This window comes from Gymnogyps californianus, chromosome 3, assembly GCF_018139145.2.
Source record: "Gymnogyps californianus isolate 813 chromosome 3, ASM1813914v2, whole genome shotgun sequence".
Classification (NCBI taxonomy): domain Eukaryota; kingdom Metazoa; phylum Chordata; class Aves; order Accipitriformes; family Cathartidae; genus Gymnogyps; species Gymnogyps californianus.
The window spans coordinates 81644595-81663227 of record NC_059473.1 but is presented as its reverse complement, the minus strand read 5'-3'; the positions used below and the strand labels follow the sequence as shown (position 1 = coordinate 81663227).

At 35.0% G+C, this 18633-nt stretch overlaps 1 protein-coding gene across 1 annotated transcript in view; it reads right to left on the bottom strand.

Annotated features, from left to right (window-relative positions):
* Positions 1–18633, bottom strand: part of ASCC3 (activating signal cointegrator 1 complex subunit 3) — a 273183-nt gene that overhangs the window by 31624 nt on the left and 222926 nt on the right. Inside the window, exons 34-35 of the mRNA XM_050893351.1 lie at positions 10382–10493; positions 9959–10093 (exon numbers count right to left, since the gene is read on the bottom strand). Of these exons, the coding sequence (XP_050749308.1) occupies positions 9959–10093; positions 10382–10493 (247 nt within the window). The remainder of the gene's footprint in view (positions 1–9958; positions 10094–10381; positions 10494–18633) is intronic.

The following is an 18633-nucleotide window of genomic DNA, read 5'->3' as shown; positions in this document are numbered from 1 at the left end:
GCTGTAAAAGCTCTGTGTGTTGAAAACCGGATTTCAGATCTGCTGACCTGTGGCAGCTCCCCTAGTGGGGAGCCACAAATGCACACTGCTGCATTTTTGTACTGGATTAAGTTCCGGATCTAGACTACTATGTGACCAGAGACAAAAGGGAATAAAAAGTTCACAAGCGTGAATACCTGTCATCATGTGGTGAAATGACTAGCAGCCTCTGTTCAAGAGAGGCTCAAGCCCAGAATAATAGAAGAACAATATGAACTGGCAGAAATACATGGGAAACTTGGAAGGTGTCTACATGCACAATGTCTTTTCAGCAAGCCAATGCTACTGGTCTCACTCTGAGTACTTTTAAATGAAAATAGTTTAATATAATAATACAAAAACACAACTGTAAGAGGAAGTGACAGCTGCTGCAAGTAAATTTCAATAAGGGTAGTTCCCTGCTGATAAAAACTGGCATATCTCCACTCATTTCAGTGTAACTATGTGGATGAACATTGCTTGAAAATCTGACCCAATGTTTTGAAGAACTCAAGAGCTACAAGGTAATGCAGAGATGGTAATGCAGAGATGGAAGACACTGATAATTACAAGGGTGGGGAAGAGGAGTAATCACTGAGGAATTATAAAAGTCAGTAAAAGGAAAAATATTTGAAGTCTATTAAACAAATAGACAATTTGTCAGTATTTTGGTGTGCTTGATTTGAGGAAGTTCTGTCAACACTTCTGTCATGAATGACCAGAGGTCTGATACAGTGAGTAACATGGCAAAAATGCCCTTGTACCACACCTGACCGTAACAGAACATCCCATTACCTGAATGGGACGCACCATGCATTACTAGGGCAGATCTAAAACTTTTTGGATGGCAAGTGATAATTTTTCTTGGTGATACTCACTGCACACACATTTGTGAGAATACTGTAAACTCAGTGTTCCTACACAGACTTATACCATGTCTTTTCTACCTGTAAATAAAGGCATTCATCTAAAGTACACTGTAAGAGTTGTATTAAAAAAAAATAAAATGGAAAGATAACTGATGATTAAGAGAGTTGCAGATATTTTGCCTCTGGTGTAAAGTTTTAAGAACTTCTTTTAAAAGACAAAGAAAACAGAGATTTTCAGTACCAGATGTCTAGGAAGATCCCATTTGGATTTGAGCTACTTAAATTTGCAATCATGTATTTATACATCTAACAGAGCTTCTGTTTCCCCTAGAATCTGAAAATTAACTAGCTTTGTAGCATCTTCCTTGATCTGCCACCCGTGCCCTGAGGATTAGAGACTCCACCTGAGCTTGTTTTACAAGCATAACAGAAAAAATTAATCTCTGCTGGCAGCGATCCCACTGGGATACTGATGAATAATGATATCCCTCTCTTGCTGCCCTCTCAGTCCACTAGAAAAGCCACTCTAACCCAGCAACGTGGAAACTGCTGAAACCATTCCAGCTGTGGATTAGCAGGCAGTCAAGCATCCATCTGTTCTGTGTGAATCAAGAGAAAGCAAACATGCATTCTTATAGCTAAAGAAGTATTAAAAATTAGCATCTTATATGACTGCATATAGTAAATATTAAGACAATCATATACAAAAGAAAAAATAATCTATTATCTACACCTCATGTTGTTTACATTTGCTTGCTGCCTTAAGCAAATGATAAAACAGTTGGAATTCATCTCATTAACCTGCAGAATATTGTGCATTCAATGATTTAATATGTTTAAGATAAAATTTCTTAATATTGTATGCATCAGTTGTATCTAAAAATATTTTTTAAGTAGACATGCATATACACACTAAATAAATATAAGCGAACATAGTAGCGTGCCTTCACCTTGACAGGAGAAGGATTTAAGAGACCTGTTGTGAGAGGGATTTTAGCCATTTTCTCACCCTCGAAGGTGAGAGGAATAGACTTGAGGTATTTTCTCTTTCTGAAAACTAGTAGTTTGAATAATCTCTGCTGGCTTGCTAGTCTTTTCCACTGGAAGACAGAAAGGAAAGGCAGTGGGCAGTTGGCATGTGGGCAATCCAATCAAATTGGTGATGTCTGATTTGACTCTTCCATGGGAAATAGGACAATGACCTACTATAAATTAAGGAAAGCTGTATTCGAGCATTATCCCAGATAAAATTACTTAGAAAAGTGCATAATTTGACAGTTTTCACATACAACAATTCCAATATTTTGCCAGATGCCTGGCCCACATTCATTAAGCTGCAGAGGTGAAGAAAATCTGCAACTGTTCTCTAAAAGCATGCTTACTATGCTATACCAAATTTACAAATATATATATATTAACTTTTTCAAATGCTAAGAAAAGTTTCGGCCTTTTGGTAGCAAAAATCCCTCTGCAATTTCTTCTAACATTATAGGTAGCATGAGCTACCTAAGTAACTGTGAAATAAAGCACCTTGTAAATACTAGGCAAATAATAAGAGGGGCCGATTTCTTAAAAGTTCATCTGTGATAATATGTAACATCAACATTTAAAATAAAATTCAACCTTCTGAAGCTAGCCAGGTTCCATCAGGAAAAAAAGAGAAAAGAATGAGACAAAGAAAGAATCTAAATGTAAATAGGAAAATACAAGTGTCAGATACTTCATTAAGGACTGATCAGTAATCCTCTTATGTCCTTTTTTTTTTAAACTACTATGCTAAAGGAACAATATATGCTGGATACCAATCTTGTATGATGTAATTATTTCAGCCAAACCAATCCTTATCCTGAAATTTCTGTTCCAATCAGAGAACAAGCTACAAAATGCCATCCTCTTTCTTAACAGTTTTACAAGTCTGAGGAATAACTTCCTTGCTGACAGAGAAAAACATTTGTGTGCCTTTAAACAGCAGTCGGTAAGGCTGAGTTGGTGTTACTAAGTGAACTGAATTCTGTGAAAACAAATTCATCCGCAATATAATTGTAACTGCTATAATTTATAGTACAATAGTATAATTCTATCAAAAGCAAAGGCAATAACTAGAAACCAGTTAACAAAAGAACTGCAGGCTGCAGAGGGCCTAAATTTGCCTATCACGCTTTAATTACAAATTGGGAGGCACAAAGTAGGTAGAACTTGTACTGACTTGCTAAAGGCACACTGAGCTTGTAAGATTGCCTTCTGGAGTACTTGGGGCATGAGAACCCACAGCCATTTATCAAAGCAGCACTGCGTATTATAAAATGTTCAGCTTTACCTTAATAAAAATGCAGTTTAGAACTTCAGTTTTGTTTCAACAAACATGAACATTGTTTCAACAAATATATTGTATATTTGAAAATAGAGCTGTATGACATGACTGCTGAAAAAAGCCATTTCATTTTCAATATGAATACTTTGCAAAGTATTGGCTGCATATACACAACTATGTATAGTTTGAAATCTTGCATAATGAAGATGGCTACAATTCTAACTGCCAAGTGGTAAGTAAAAGACTTTTGTGCTTAAATAAATAAACAAATGGTGCACAGTTGAACTGCCTGCAGCTTTAAGCAGTCAGCTAAACTAAGCTTGCTATCACTGAACTTGCTTCTAGCATACATACCAAGGACAAGCATTGATTTGCCACAGATGGCAGCCAACATCCACATTTGTAAGTACAAGACCAGGACAGTGCTCCTATCTACCCTAGCAGATACAAGTGCAATAGCTTCCTGGCTCATCAAAATAGTTTTCATTGGTATACATGAGTGTTTTGCTGCTATAACTGCTTCTATAGCTCCTGTTAAAGGAATTTATTTCCTCATTTTTTCTGACAGAAACAGTTACTAAAGCAGCTGTTTGAAATGGGGATATAGCCTGAGGCTACTGGCTTCCACTACCACAGCTATATACACTTTCACAAGTTTTTCCCTTGGACGCTGCTCTGCAATCAAAACAAATTAAAAAAAAAAAAAAAAGGAAAAAATTAAAGATACTGTATTATTTCCAAGATAACAGTTCTTGTCTTACGGCCTACCTCATGGGAAATGTATGTCAGAAACCTTTAACTTCAACTTTGAAATAGGTTTTATTTTAACTTTCCTGAGTTAAAGGAAAGTTAAATTGATTCAGTTTTTTAAACTGGCAAGGAATGACAGGAGTTGAGTAAGAAGACTGGAGGGAAAAAAAAAGGAGACCTGTTAATCGGAGATTAGAAAGTCATGTGTATTGGAGATGGGAAGGTTTTATATTTTCTGGTTTTGAATGTAATTCTTTCTTATTGAACCCATAAAAATGAAAGACATGCCATGTTCAGTTAGCTGTCAGTGATGGGCATGTCATCTTGATTTACCAACTGATTGTGCTCTTCTGGAAAGGCGGGCTGCATATGATGCTTTCAAACTAAAAATCATACAATCATTTGGAAAAAGAAAAATAAGAAATAATTGTGTCATGATGTTAGAAAAAAATTACTGTATTCAAGTACTACAGCAACATTCAAAACTGCTCCATCTACTGGTACTAGAGAAAAATCAAGACAAATTTAATGTGTGAGTATTCATGTGTGTAAGTACTATTCCTGCTAAGTACAAGATATTTTGAATATACTGGATATAGATGATGAAATTTAGATGCTATTGAAATTCACTGTAGCATTTTGTTTTATTTTCATGAAGCAAAATACAATTTTCAAATTTAAACTATTTTATTAAACACACCATGATACTATCTAGATGTTCCAAGTGGGAATTGAAGCACAAATGTCTTAAAATATTAAAATCCAGAGAATATGAGCTGTATAAAAATTAAGTAAATGATCCTGGAAATGCCTGTGTTTAGGATGAAATTTATGCATTGAACAGTCCTAGGTATGGATTTATTGTGAAGAAAAGATTTAATGGTAAGAGGTAACAGGTTTCTCCTATTATAAGGGGGTCACTAAAATACGCATAATGGCTGAGGCCGGTTCCTATTTGTAGAGTGGCCACAGCAGTCATGTTCATATTGTTGAGAATGCATGATATATGTGAAATCAAATATGTAAGTTCTTTAAAGGTTAGCATGTAACATAATTGCTTTTCATTTGATATAAAGTTTACATAATAAAGTATTTTTATTCCTGACACTAAAATGCCATATTTAAAAAGAATAACATAATGAATACAGTCTTGCTGTACTTTTATGCCTTGAAGAAAATCATAGTAGCACCTTTATTTCCTTCTAAATTAAATGTAAATGTAAATTTAAACTAGAAAATAACTGACTTAGGAAAAGTGATCTGATTTTTTTCTGAAATAGCTCATAGAACAGAAAACCAGTTTTATATAATATATTAAAAAAAACCAAAAGAAATGTTTCTGCCATGGTTTGCAGAGAAAATATTACACAAAACAGCTCACATTAGCTTGTTCTTGGACAATATTTTTGTAACTTATTAATTCCTCCTTCCCTGGCATCTAACTGGAGACCAGCGGAAAAGATGGTTTATCAGTGAGTCAAAAACCTTTGTGGCCCCTTCATGGGAGACTGAACAAACAGCTTTAAGATAGAATCCTGCTAAGGAAATAAAATTATTTTCGACTGAGAGTGTAACTATTCACAAAGACTCACATATTTCCCTGGTTAGAATAGGATGCGCCAATGATGATGAACAGAAAATAAAGCTATAGGTTAACTGAGTTACCTAGAATCTCATAGTACAAATACCTAACAGGTAATGAAAGACAGATAAGGTGTTAATAACTTTAGTCTTTTGTTATCTATGTATCTGGGATGGAGAGCACCTGTTTCATGAACCTCCTCCTTCTACCTTCCAAATCTGCTACTCCAGCAATGCCAGTTTTTCTGCTGAGTTCCAAAACACTTAGTCTAATACAAGCCAGTGTAACAAAACCATGTCAATTATCAGATAGAAATATAGGGAAGAGGTATGTGGATACCAAACTTATAAGCCCATGTTTATATCACAGAAACATGGATACGTATGCCCCGCTGTAACACAAATACCATGTTGTTCTGTCCCTAAGCTCCCCAGTTAGGAAGAAACGCATCTCTTATAATCAGTTTACATGAAAGACAGCAGTAGGCACAAGAAAACCAACCAGTTCTCTCTTGTAAGTAGAATTCAAAAACAGAAATAAGGGACAACATGCAGATAAAACAAGGGATGAAAGATGGTAACGTTCTCCGCTTCACTGTCTGGTATGAACAGATATGACAAAGTATTTGCTCTGTAAATAAGAATATTAAACAGATAACCAGATAAGTGTAGTAACAAATCACCAAAAATCATGAAGCTAGTGGATCTAGCCATCATAGTCCTGATCAATCATCAGGACAGACCTCCTTTCCTCAAGGTACAACAAACCTACATTTGATTTTAAAAACATTTGTAGTGACTGCTGCTTTAGCATAGAAAATGACAAAAATTACCCCAAAGTATCTCTCACTGTTTTTTACCTAGACCTCTCTTTTAATCTTTGCACCTAACTTTCAGAATAAAAGGAAACAGTCTTTAGGTACCTCAGGGAAATCCAGCCTGTCAGTAATTCATGAACACTTTCTCATCAATAATACTTAATGCATGAAGCACCATAACTCAACAGTGATTAAGCTCATTTGGATTACTACTGTCCGAAGCACAGTTAGGAAAGTTTTAAAGAAAGCTCTATGGAAAAGCATCAAACATTTTCTCTCAGAAAAATTACAGGTCCACTAGCAGAAATCAGTTACAAAAGTAACTGAATCTGAACTTCGCCTGCTAACTGCAAACCCAAGACAGAATAAACATCTCAAGTACAGATCTACTGAGGAGAGAAGGGAAAGTGTGAGGGCATTGTACCCCACCTATTTGTATCATTTATTACTGTACACTTCCAGCATGACTGTGGGGCTGTTCCCATGTGCCGTGTTCCTGTTCATGTTATGGATACTTCAACCCCTAAGCCATACTGAAAAAAATTCATTTGATCTTGCAAAATGCTGGCAGATGATCAAATGAAAAGATAAAATAAAAACAGAGAAAAGAACAGATACTGGAGAAGACTACAAATGATCTTGACTACTAAGTGGAAATAAATCTTGCTATCAAGTGACTTTTTGGAGAGACCCATCAGCACCAGAAACAGGATGACTCAAAGCTACGTCTTCACGTGAGTTGCAAAGATTCATTGATAATTCATTGGTGAATAATCCTGAATTCTGAACACTCCCATCAGCATGGCAAAATATCAGTCTGAAACTCAACTGACTCCCTTAATCAAACTCAGATTTAAAACCCTTAGTACGATCATAAATTTCTCAAGTCTTGAATGCAATCTTGCTTTTTTCCTGGTTTTGTTTTAAACAAACTTTTGCTCCTTTTCAAGTTACACATTGACAATTTGGTAAAAACTTGTATATATCCCATTTCAAATCCACAACATCAGTATTTTCTTTGTTACAGTTGTACAATTCTGCCTTCCTTATATACATCAGACAACTTGTAAATGTCTAGAGGTTTGCAAGATTATGAACAATGCCAACAAAAAAAAGACCCACGTGTCACATCTACAAAATCCTGCAACTGCATTTGAGAAATGTTTTGGACGGTTATTCTTAAATAACACAGTCCAAAATTCAAAACTTGAAAACTGAGTGATCAGCAGAATAATCACAATTATAATTATGTTTTGCAATGATTAACAGGCCTTTTTGTACTATAGCTACAGCTTTCAGTTCCAGCATCATTAAGAGATTCTTCAAATTACTTTTTAAATATCCTTTTCTCTCAGGATTTTCACTTATACCTAATTAGACTACTTACCCCATGCCATGTAATTCCCCATTGCCAAAACTGCTAAATGCTTCAATAAGAAGGAGGAGGGCACCAGTGGAGCAAGGCAGATGTAATGTCATTGGTTAACAATAGAGGTGTGAAGCAACTGCCGTAATTATAAAACTCATTAATTCATAGTGTTTAGGGGAAAAAAAAAAAATCCTTGGCAATAACTCTGTTGAAATGGCAATTCTTTTCAACACTACATCAGATTGGAAAAAACCTTTCAATTTACAACTTCAACAAGACAGAATAGTAATTCCACTAGTAGTTATGAAAATCAACATCTGCATAAAAAGTAAGGAAAAACTGTCAGCTATAATGGCATCCAGCATTCATACATCCTTTTCATCTTTCAAATTGACACGTGGCACATTTTGACTCCTAACCGATTTTATTTTTAGTCTCATTCCTCTTAAGACTGTAAATGGACAACTTCCAAGACTATATTTCCAGGGGAAAAAAAAAAGAATTAGAAAGAATTGAAGCAAGATTAATGAATTTTAAATTTTACAGTTTCTCCCTAGTACGGTCCTAGGTTTCGCCTACAACAGAAATATTTGTCATTTACCTTTGCGCTTCATGGATGCAAGCTATTTAAACAGATGAGGAGCCCTGACATAAGATATACAGCACTAGGTTCTGCTTCCATCATTCATCGTCCATATGCTGCTCACTAGCTTAGGCAGTGTCATGAAATGTCCCCCATCTCTGCTAATATTATTCTCAAACTTTACCTGTCCAAATTTGTCTGAAAAAAAATTCTGAAGTTTCTAGGTCAAGAAAATTTTCTTGAGAGAAGAAGAGATTTTAAAGAGACAGCAGCTGGAGTAAAGCTCTCACCTTGAATACTCAACATTATATTATTTAACTTCTGTTCACTAGTGGGTATTTCTTTTTAAAATTTCAGTTATTTTACATACAGCATATATAGGAATTGTGGTTGATTACCATTCTGAATTCAGTCAAATACACTGAATTTCATTTCATATAATTTGCAATGTTTTCTGACAACAGAACAACAGATATTGCAGGGTCAGTGATAGCAATTCCCCTATTTAGGCTGTCTAACACTTTCCATTATAAAAGATTACTGTGGCCTTTATTTCTGAGCTGTAACACTCCGAATGTTTGCAGCAGGTGATTTAAATTTATCAGAAAGAAAGTCTCTGTACTAGAAAAGTGGCTTTCCTAGTGTCATAAAATGCTGATCAGGTTTTGTTGAGATGCAAACTGTTGAACAGCACTATTTTTATTTTTCTTCTTGTATTTCTCCTCAGAGAAATTTTGGCAGCATGTCAAAACAATAATGAATATAAAAGTAACATACATAAATACTATAAGATGGGACTCTAGATTTTGAAATTAACACTTGGAAGTCAGAATATTAAAGAATTTGGGCCACTTGTATAATGTATGTAATATAACAGGGACTATAATTATAAAGTCGGCAGAAATAAGTTTTCCTGGATAATATTCAGGCACTTCTTGTTTTCAAATATATGTTTACAAGTGGAGTTATACCATTTTGAAAAAGAAGATTTTGTAGATATAACTACTTAAGTACTTAAAAAGGAAAATGGAGTAAAACCTGATTCTTTTATGATGAGAATGGAATACTATCACGCTGCATTTACACTGTGTCACCAGATTTGTACCCTAAAATCTTTTGCCTTGCATTGCACTTCTCTACTAAACAGTCACTAGACTAACCGTATGAGCTGGCATTACTGCAGGTTATGACCTCAGGGATTGTGAGGTGGCTGGGAGAAAGAAAAGAAGGCGTTTTAGGAAACAGGTCTTCCCCATGTTTCCCCCACTTCTTAAAGCTGCCGTACCTTCCAGATTGTCCCAGTGCAAAGTGATGGCCCTGGTACAGATTTAGGATGTTGATACACAGTTATTATTCTGGCATTTTAGTATTATACCTATCTTAGAAAAAACCACATATCAGATTTGTATAGATCCTGAACCTTATAAAGGGACATAAGAAGAGAAACAGGTGTATACAGTAATTTTGATGTACTGATTAGATGAAACACTTGAAACGTCAAAAATGATTCAGGTGTATTACTCAAAACAACAAAAAATGAAATTACAGATCAGGGAAGAAAGGCTTTTCTTAATTTTGGGGTGTTTTTTCATACACTTCTAAGTGTCTTTAAGAGTCACGAGTTACATATGTTTAAGTTAAGAAAATATCAGCACTTACTGTCAGAATTAAGAGCAATTCTTCAATGTTGCTTTCAGGTTTCAACTGATCTTTGAACATCCCAATAGTTGGATGCTTCAAATAGTAATAGGAAGCAATGCGGCCATATGTCAGAGGTTCAATGCTGCGATTATCCTGTTAGAAGAGGAATCAAATATACATGGTTCCTACATAGTTCAATATAAATGGTTCCTACAAAACTGTAAAATATTTTAAGACTACTTTGTAAGAGAGAACAGCAAGAATGATTTAGCATCATAATTTAGCTGCAATCCCAATTAAGCTCAGTCTACAATGTCAGTCTTACAAATAGCTCCATAGACAAACTAACATGTCAAATCAGGAGCATGTATGTGTCTTGCTGTTCCCGACTTTTAGGAGCATTTATCTTACTGAATCTTGTAAGGCACAGATTAGTCTTACCTCCCCAATTTCAATACAGTAGCAGCATTCCAAATCAAAGAGAGATTTCTCAACAAGGCTTGAGAGGTACTTATTCATAGTGTCATGGCTTACATCATCCAAGTTATAGTAACTAGATAAATTGAAAACAGATGCATTACATGAATACTTTTTACACTCTGAAGATTTTTAACAATAACGTCTTGTAGGAAAACTTACAAGGCTGCTACAATACACACACATACTTGGAACAGCAAATATCCACATTAAACAATTAAACACAGAACTATTCCCTTATATAGTCTAACAAAAAATTCATGATTCTTAAATGGTTTGTGGGAGTAACCAACATAATACAAGCATGTACATATGGAAAGATGGTAATTTATCTGTCTATTAATAGAAAGGTTGATACAAACAGAACTGGACTGGCTATATTTTGTTAGTGGGAAAATCTTCCTGAGTGCATAAGTATATTTTCCTCATCATATAAAAATGAAAGTGAACAAGCAATACTAACACACACAACAGTATTTTAACTTCCAGAGAAAGGAAGAAAACCCACCAAGGATAGCAACTGTTCTTAGATCCTGGAACTCTGAAAATAAAAACTAGGCATATAGTGACATCTCTTGAAAAAGTAACCTTACACCAATCCAGATATTGGTGTTTGGTTTTATATTTCTGTGTCATTTTATACTCAAAGTTAAAACTGCTAAAAAAAAGTACAAGAATAGGGTATTTGTCAATGTGGTTACTTCACATGTTCATTTTCAGGTAAAATTGTCTAGGTAAACTATATATAGTAACAATGGTTCTTAGTTATCTGTATGAAGGAAAAATGTTTATAAAGTGTACCAAAACATATTGTTATGCCAGCATATACAAAATACCCAGTGACTGAAGTTTGCACTCCTTAACTGTAGAACTTAAGCTATATTATAAGATTCTTACTCACACAACAGTAACTAACATAATTTCAGGGACAGCTTTTACCTAGAAAACTCCAGAACTCCAGGAAGAACTTGTGTCCTAGATTCAACAAAGGCACCAATTCAGAAAGTAACAATTAAGTTCCATGAGCAGTAAAGAAAAACTGAGCATGCTCAGAAAGTTCAAAAATTCTGAATTTAAGCAGAGCAATTAAATCATGCAATTTCAAAGTGGATTTCAAATAAACAATAAATTTGATGATTTATTGAAATGTTAAAAAGCATAGTAAAAAAGGTTGCTCCTGCTCATCTAATTCTGTAAAATACTGTTGCACAAACAGACTATTGAGATTGCTGCAACGATGAAAGATGCTCCTTTGTTCATACTAGCTGCTTTACTAAAATTTCCTACTGTTACGATGTACTCAGCATCCCCACTGGAAACAATACCACATGCTGTAATGGAGAGTAGGTTCTTTCAGTGTTATTTTGTGCAGGTGAACAACAGGCTGCAAAACAGTGTGCTGAGATTCATTTTAGCTGATTTTACATAGTTACAGTTACGCCTGAGTTAGTCTTTTTAACTCCCTTGACTGCCAATGGAGAGAAATGTGCGCTTGCAGAATGCTATTCATCTGAAGTATTTTAGATATATGCTTTAGGATGAGGTGAAATGTAATCACTGACTAAAAAAAAAACTTTAGACAATTAGTTCAGTTGTTCATGCTATATTTGGGCAGATGAATCCCATTCTCTGATTTAAGCTCTATTTTGTTTACTGTAATGCTGCTGTTAGCAAATTTCAAAAGATGGAATTGCATTTTTACATACTACAAGCATCCTTCCATGACTGTTTCATTAACAGAATCTGATTTGCATTCTTATTTTCTTAAACAGAGTTTTTAACATTTGTCTTTTTGAATAGCAATAGCATAACTGAAAAAAGCCTGCATGCTAAACAGCAGTACAGTCATTTCCAGATTGTTTCCCTTGTTATTAATCCCAAATTACGAGGTTAATTCTCTGATGCTTTGAATGTTCACTTATAATTGGGTAAAGTCAGAGTAAAACACTACTACCATAAGAAAAAGACTAAAAAAATCTGTTCTGATAGCAGGAAACAGCTACATTAGACAACAACAAAGTGTATATATATGGCAGTGGAGTATTCAACTCTGTGATATTTTATATGGGTTCATGCTGAGATGATCTCAAATATTTAAAACATAGCTATTGTCCAAAACAAAACCAAAACAAAAGAAATATTTATATTGACTAAAAAGTTTTATATGGTAGACAGCCATACATTATCAGCCTTATGCAAAGAAAACTTATTTGTAGCAAAAGTACTCTAACATTATTTTCAATGCAACTTAATTTTCATGAGTCCCCTTTTAAATTTACTGAAGTAATGTAGTAATGATAAAAAATGTTCAATATTTCCATCTGCACCTTTTATCTGCCTGACATCTTATCACCGAACACATTTAGATTCTGTTTATTAGCAGAAATTACTTTGTAACATTTTGTTTACCTTCTGAAAATAATTGAGCAAATTAACTACATAAGTTGTTTAAGGATGTGAAAAGATTTTCTATTTTATACATCTAAACCACTAATGATTCATTAGTATTTTTCTCTAAATTGAATATAACAGTACTGAAATGATTATAATTAAGGCACTTTGTTGTCATGGTATTCAGACTTTCACCGTATCATTTCAGTACTGTTATTTGCAGTACCACAACATTGATGATGAATACTGATAAAACAAAGGAAGAGATATGGGCAATGCTCTGAAATTATTTTTTTAGACTGTAATTTAAGACACTAATTCAAACAGATTTTTTCTTGTGCTCTGCCTAATTTGCAGTATTTCACACTGAAGTCGTAATCATAAAAGGCATTATAATGCCTTTTAAAAATCATGTGAATTTTAAATTTGCTGATTTTTGGTAATTTTTTGTCAGAGGAGTAAATATCTAGCTGCCTAGTGCAAATAAAACAATGTAAAGAAAAATCTTAAATGGTTTGTAATCTTGAGTGAAGTGGTACCAGTGTGTTTTAACTACTATCTATAACGGGGTAAATATAATTTTGAGCACACCCACAGGAGCTTCTTGGTCACTCAGCACATTTTCTCCTAATAAAAAGCAAAGCCATTCATCTAGAAAGACTATGTTAAAATCATTAGTGAAAACAGAGGTATCATGACATTAGACAGTATTTTGAATGCGCAGGCATAAATGCAAGTTGAATTTTGCATGTTGGTATGCTCCAAGTATAAAAACTGCATCGTATGTGAGTTCCTCTATGAAGCTATATTACCTAACTATTTAATTACAGATAAAGAATAAAAACAATGCAGTTTCATGCTCACTGCATTGAATCATCTAGTCATTATTTTCCCTTTGCTATAAACAGACAGCCTACCTTTTTATCAGCACACCATTTCATTTATTTCACAGTGAAGCCCAGTTTCACAATAATTGACTTGTCAGAAGCTCTAATTTATGAGGCTGGGCTCTGTAAGCCTTCTCCTATATTGGACTCAACCTGCACACAGGCAGGGTTGAATATTTACAATGCTGTTAACAGGTGCTGAGTTGTTTAATGATTCTAATAGCCAGAAGCGTACTGAGAAAGCCAGCGGGATCACAATTACAGGCTGTTTGAACACAACAATTACTCGTCCCCTGAGAGGTGTGAAAGTCAAAGGCAGTTTTATCCTAACAGCATCTAGCACATGGGCTAGACAGGCTAACTTCCATTAGTAGTCCATTGGGAAAAAGCAGTAACAAACCACTAGGTATCATAAAAATTTACAAAGTATGTAAAATTTAAACAATCAAAAACTGAAGGAACTTTTTATTGTCTTTTAAATAATATATTTAAAATCCCAAACCTTGTAGAGCTTAGCAAGAACAACAAACCATGAAACATGAACTTATTTCTCTAATCTAAGGAAGTGTGGAATTTCATCAGCTGAGAAAGACAGAGAGACGTGCAGGAACATAAAATGTAGATGAAGTTACACAAAACATTTAGGATTTAATGTGAATGGTGGCAATCATTTCCTGTTTAGCTTATGTAAACCTGACCTGAGATCTCTCTGGGAAATTTTTCATCAGCCTTGAAATGGTCCTGCTATAACTGTCAATGCTGTGAAGTCATTTGTTACAGCACCATGTTTTTTATGTTCAGATTATACGGTAGTAATAGTGACACACATAATGAAAATCGGTGGCAGAGTCAGCCAAAAATATTAAAAGAAAAAACTTGCTAGCCAGAAGGCCTTTTGAAACAAATGCACAAAAAAGACGAATCTACAGCATTCAGTGTGCTTTCTGAGATTTTACAGTCCTGAAAGCAGAATTTTGTTATGAACAAGTATGGGTGAAGCACAGACATTTTTGTAAATCGCTTTACTGCAGTCATCAACTGTATTTACTTTCATCAGCTTGTGGCCTTCAGCAGCTGCTATCTTCAAATGGTACTGTGGAAATGGTATTGAGTATACGGCACAATTGATGGACCTTCATAGCCAGAGAGCTACGAACCAATGTACCAACTCACTTCTGTTGTTAAGGCATCACTGACTGACTCTGGAGTCTGTGACTAGCTTGCTAAAATGCATTACAGCATACACAAATGCTGCAGACATCTCTATCTGTGTTTTACTTGTATCGTATTTTCTTGCATTCACATATTTGCTTATGCCAGGTATGAGAAATAGATACATTGCTATCTTTAATCAGTGTTTGATATATCGTATATTGTGGTTATTTAAGAAGATAAAGGAGTCCAGTTTCTCTGACATCAGCAAGGTATTTGCCTCAACATCAGTGCTTCTAATTAAAATATTTACAAGAAAGTTTACCTCCTAAGGTGCGTTCATAAGATGAGAAATCAGAGGTAATAGGCACATGTAAATTTGCTTACATATTGATTGGGCATTTCTTTTTCCTACGATATATTCCAACAGCTAATTTGTACAGGTAAATCATACCCAAGAGTAGGAAGGCAACTATGTGAATTTCCTTTCTGAATGGGGAATGCGGGGTCTTCAGCTTTGCATTCTCACCTAAGACTGGAGCAGACTGGGGAACAGGAGGTGGCTCAAATACTCAGCAGCCTGGGGCTTCTCAGTCTGAGAGAATCAGAAAAACTTTATTTGTGTGAATAGTTTGGTAAAAGCATACTATGAACTACATTCCTGTACTTTTCACATCACTGTGACCCTAATAATTTAAAAGAACAAGCTCTTGTTATGAAATTAATAATAAAGCCTATAGCTGTTATTTATGAAGTATATATACGCGCACATAGATCTAAATGTGACTGTGAAAGAAAGAATCCACCCTGAGAAATATCTGTTTACCAACTCAAAATGTGGATATTGGTAATTACTGCAGTGTAATGTACCTGCACCTTCTTAGCTTCTGTTCTTAGTAGCTACTGCCAAACTTTTCCAGTTTATCTCTTAATCTTAGTTAATTTAACTTTCTTCAGTAATCCCTCCTTCTGATATAATTCCAAACTAGCCCTAAAATTCTGAATAACTATGATTTCGTCACTGAAATATTCTGAATATACACAGTATTCTATCCTGACTGCCTGATATTAGCTGTCACCTCAACACTGGAAACTATATTGGAACAGTATATAATCATAATTTTTATTCAGATGTTTTATTCACATGTTATTAGACATGCTCAGCTAATCGTATTGAGAAAAGGAAATTTAAAGTAAAATATAAGTGTATGATGATAAGAGCATCAGTCTGAGATAATTTAATTATAGTTTACGCTACATTATTCTTTCACTCCAGAAAACTTCATAAGACTGACATAAAGTGAAAAAAACCTCCTTAATAATAACTCTCAGAATTAATTAATAAAACAATTTTTTCAGGTCTTCACAGGGAATTTACAGAGAAAGCTGATTTTATAAGTGTGTACATACACACACACTCTCTCACATATATTTATAAATACATAAAAAACCAAAAACATTTTAACAGTGATGTGATGTGTGCTCTCAGAATATCTAAAAATTAACTTTCCAAATGAAAGCTGATTCTGCTTAACTTTACATATGTTGTAAATTTCTATTTCTCTTTTACTGCACATGTATCTGGAAAATATCATAACCTGAATGTTTCCCATAGCCATTTCTCTTTTGTAGAAAGTTGCAGATTATAATCTTTTATAAGGGTAAAAGAATGAAATAGTCAAGGAATTTCAGCCAAGGAAAGGGGATAGGCAAGCCTCTCAAAATAGCCCCTTCAAAGACCAGGGCACTTCACTGATCTGTCTTGTATGATCTTGACTAAGTAAAGAACATATCAACTAAAGCTATATGTGGAAAGGAGAACACGTTGTAGTACTTGACTGAAGTAGCACAGAAACTTTGACTTAATGTGCAAATTCAAAAACCTCTACATTTAGGAATAATTGCTTTGGGGGAGGGAGAGAACAGGGAAGACACTCTGGATATTGAGACTGATACGCTTTGACAGTTTTATTTGGACCACCCCTCTCATTTGCACATCATCTCTTGAACAGCATGCACATGACTAGTCAGTATGCCTCTGAACAAAACTAGCACTCAGCTACTCCACTCCCCCAAATCAACAGCTCAATTACTCCTCTTAACTAGCCAGTTAAAACCCATTTCACAGATTTCAAGATACAGGGGTTCATCAAACAAGAAAATGAAACTGGTTTGATGGAAAGAAGTATTGTAACATGCAAAGATTTTTCAACAACACCACTAAAAAAGCTATTATTACAAGCCTAACAAATTATCTCAAATGTGCCAGAAAAACTTTCTTAATGACTGCATGTTTAGAAGAAACCTGGATACTTAGAGCAAAAGGATACTTTGATCTCTATCTCACAACAAAGGTAGATTAACATTACTTAAATAGTACAAATCGCAGGCATTCAGTAAGGCATTTTATGATACTGGATTGGCATAGCATGATGCTAGATTTGTTTATGCAGCTTTAATATACAAGTAGCTAAAACTGGCAATAAATGAGAATATAAATCTTCTGCATATTATCTAAGCCCATTATTTTGGGGATTTACAGCATCACATGCAATGACTTTTATGCCAATGAATCCCAGGGCAATTTACCAATCATGCATACGGGAATTACTTATTCACCACTAAGGTACAATCACCTGCTGGCTGGAAAATAGTTCTTGTTTCACAGTGGGGAGAAAGTCAACAAAATTGCTTCAGGGCAGGACATGATAAAGACCACTGTACCAAGTGACACTGAGTGGGTATTCTGTAACTACCCAAACCAAAATTCAGCCATTGTGCCCCTACTCTTTTGAAAAAAATAAACCCTAAAACCTTTGGATTATTAAGGGCCACAAATAGTTCTTGTTTGGTAACATCAGTCATTTCATATGCTCATCTACGGCACAGTAAACTCCATTACCATACTGCAATTTATTCAAAGTTATCTCAGCTATCACTGACTTCTGTTCATAAAACTTCAGTTTTCCTTTGATGTATCTCATTCAAACACGGACCACGCTGGAACTCCTTGGCTTGTAGGAGGTCTGAAAATACCACAGATAGTAGGTCCAGGAACAATACTAACTGGCTAGTTTAGTAACTTTGGATGAAACTTAATAGAATTCATTATCACGTCAAAGAACGGAAAGCGTGCACATCCATTGCATTTGCACCTGGTATCTACAAGTGACCTCTTCAACATAGTCAATAATATCCTTCGCTTTTCTCCCTGCATGACTGAGTACAGAAGGAATGCTGAGTACCTCTGTGTGAATGAGACAGGAGGTAAAGCAGCGCAACTTGTGAACTGTTCCAACCTGCATGTGTGGCGTCCCAATGAAAGACTCCAATTTCATTAGAAACTTGAATATGCATTCCTATCCTGCCATTATGGACATGACTAGTCAAGATCTGTTATTCTTGTTTCTCACTACAAAGGCTCTGCGTCTCACTATGAAATATAGTGGGTTTTTTTCTCCCCCCCCCCCGAACTTTCTTCCCACAATCCTCTCAGAATAGCAGAACTTTTGCTTAAAAGTTGATACTGTGATAACTTCAGATTTAGCTTTCCATGACACTGCACATTAAAGAAACTGCTGAGAAAAAAGGACCATCAGTCAACATGCCAACCTCATACTCCAGTGGGAACCTTCTTTTATATTGGGAAGACCTTGCCTATTAAATCAAACGACTACATTTCTATATTCTACACTTACCTTTGGGCTATATGTTGTGTCTTAAAAATCTGCCTACCACAGATACCACATGATCAAAGCTTGCCAAAGACAAATCAACAAAATCACT